The sequence below is a fragment of the Colobus angolensis genome, unplaced genomic scaffold (genome assembly GCF_000951035.1).
Source record: "Colobus angolensis palliatus isolate OR3802 unplaced genomic scaffold, Cang.pa_1.0 Scaffold171, whole genome shotgun sequence".
Classification (NCBI taxonomy): Eukaryota; Metazoa; Chordata; class Mammalia; order Primates; family Cercopithecidae; genus Colobus; species Colobus angolensis.
In genome coordinates this window covers 1,628,662-1,630,231 of record NW_012114833.1, presented here as the reverse complement: position 1 = coordinate 1,630,231, position 1,570 = coordinate 1,628,662, and the positions used below count along the sequence as shown (strand labels likewise).

Below are 1,570 nucleotides of genomic sequence, written 5' to 3'. Positions count from 1 at the left end.
GCGGAGAACATGTACTACTTCTCAGAGCTGGCCCTGACCCTCAACGAGCACGAGGAGGGCGTAGCGCCCACCGACAGCCGCCTGCGGCCCGACCAGCGGCTGATGGAGAAGGGCTGCTGGGACGAGGCCAATACTGAGAAGCAGCGGCTGGAAGAGAAGCAGCGCCTGTCGCGGCGCCGGCGGCTGGAGGCCTGCGGGCCCGGCAGCAGCTGCAGCTCGGAGGAAGGTGAGGCCTGACGGGAAGGGCGCCCCGCACGGGAGGAAAGGGGTGCCCGGGTGGGGGTCCCGCGGGGACAGATTCCGGGGGAGCATGCCACCTGCCGACCCACCAGCCCACTGTGCCTGCCCAGCAGAGAAGGAGGCGGATGCCTACAGGCCACTGTGGTTTGAGAAGAGGCTGGACCCGCTGACTGGGGAGATGGCCTGTGTGTACAAGGGCGGCTACTGGGAGGCCAAGGAGAAGCAAGACTGGCACATGTGCCCCAACATCTTCTGAGCGCCACCCTTGCAGCAAATACAGGCGCCTGCACAGCCCGGCCCACCTGTTCATTAATGCACTCAATTTAGTACTGAATGGTCTTTCTCCCAGCCCATTCCCAGCCCTTCCTGTTTCCTTTCCTATTTTTTTTTTCCCCCCCTACACTTTCTTGGGACTCCCACCTTGGAAGGAGGAAGGGCTGACCTGGGTTCTCTTCAGCCCCCAGGTGCGCCGGGTCACCCGTGCCCCTTCATTATGGACCTGGGCCCTACTGGAACCCCTGCCCCAGTTAACACAACTCAGGCCGGCTGGCCCGGGCCACGGGCTGCGCAAATCACCAGCCCCCAACCCAGGGAGGAACTGGCCCCTCCTAGGGAGCCTCTTCGAATTTTTTTAGAAAAATGATCTCCATTTCTTTCCAGCCATGATGTTTAGTAAATATTTTTAGTACCGCAGTTAGCAGACAGCTTTCCAAGTGTGCTTTCTTGCCACAAAAGTGTCCTGGCAAGAGCCCCTTATTTTTAAGACATCAGGAAGCCAGACCCCTTTGAGTTGGGATAATTTTGTAGCTCAATATATCAAGTCCTCGATGGTATCTGAGCTGCCCACACCCCCACCTGCCAGGGCCCCACAGAGCCCAAAACAGAAGGGGGCTGCCCCAGCCCAGCAGAGAGTTTCTGGAGCTCCCACCCACAGATGCGGGAGGGGGTACTGATGGCATCCCCCATGTGGATTTGAGGGCAGCAGTCCCTGGCCTCACCCTAGCCAGCCCAGGTGGCTCCCTAGCCCCAAGTGGCCAGGAAGGGCTGGAAGGCAGGGCCTGCAGGTGCTCCCCGTCCTGAGACCCAGGCCCCAAATCAGCAATAATGAACAAACCCTTGGCCCAGCTGGGCTGGTGACCCAGGCACTAGAGACCTTGCATCCCTCCTCATCCTAAGAGGCCCCTGGGGGTGCCCCATCTCAGTGCCCCCTGAACTCTTTATTTGCCTAATTTATATATAGAGAGATATATAAATATATATAAAATAGCTATTTTGCTTAAATTTCTACAGTATGTAAAAGTGAAAAAATGATGAAGACGGGCGCACCTGT

General features: G+C 57.8%; 1 protein-coding gene across 1 annotated transcript in view; it reads left to right on the top strand.

Moving 5' to 3' along the window:
- The window catches only part of OSBP2 (oxysterol binding protein 2), a 296,306-nt gene extending 294,736 nt beyond the window's left edge, over positions 1 to 1,570 (top strand). The window contains exons 12-13 of the mRNA XM_011938353.1: positions 7 to 226; positions 354 to 1,570. Of these exons, the coding sequence (XP_011793743.1) occupies positions 7 to 226; positions 354 to 496 (363 nt within the window). The 3' untranslated portion in view covers positions 497 to 1,570. The remainder of the gene's footprint in view (positions 1 to 6; positions 227 to 353) is intronic.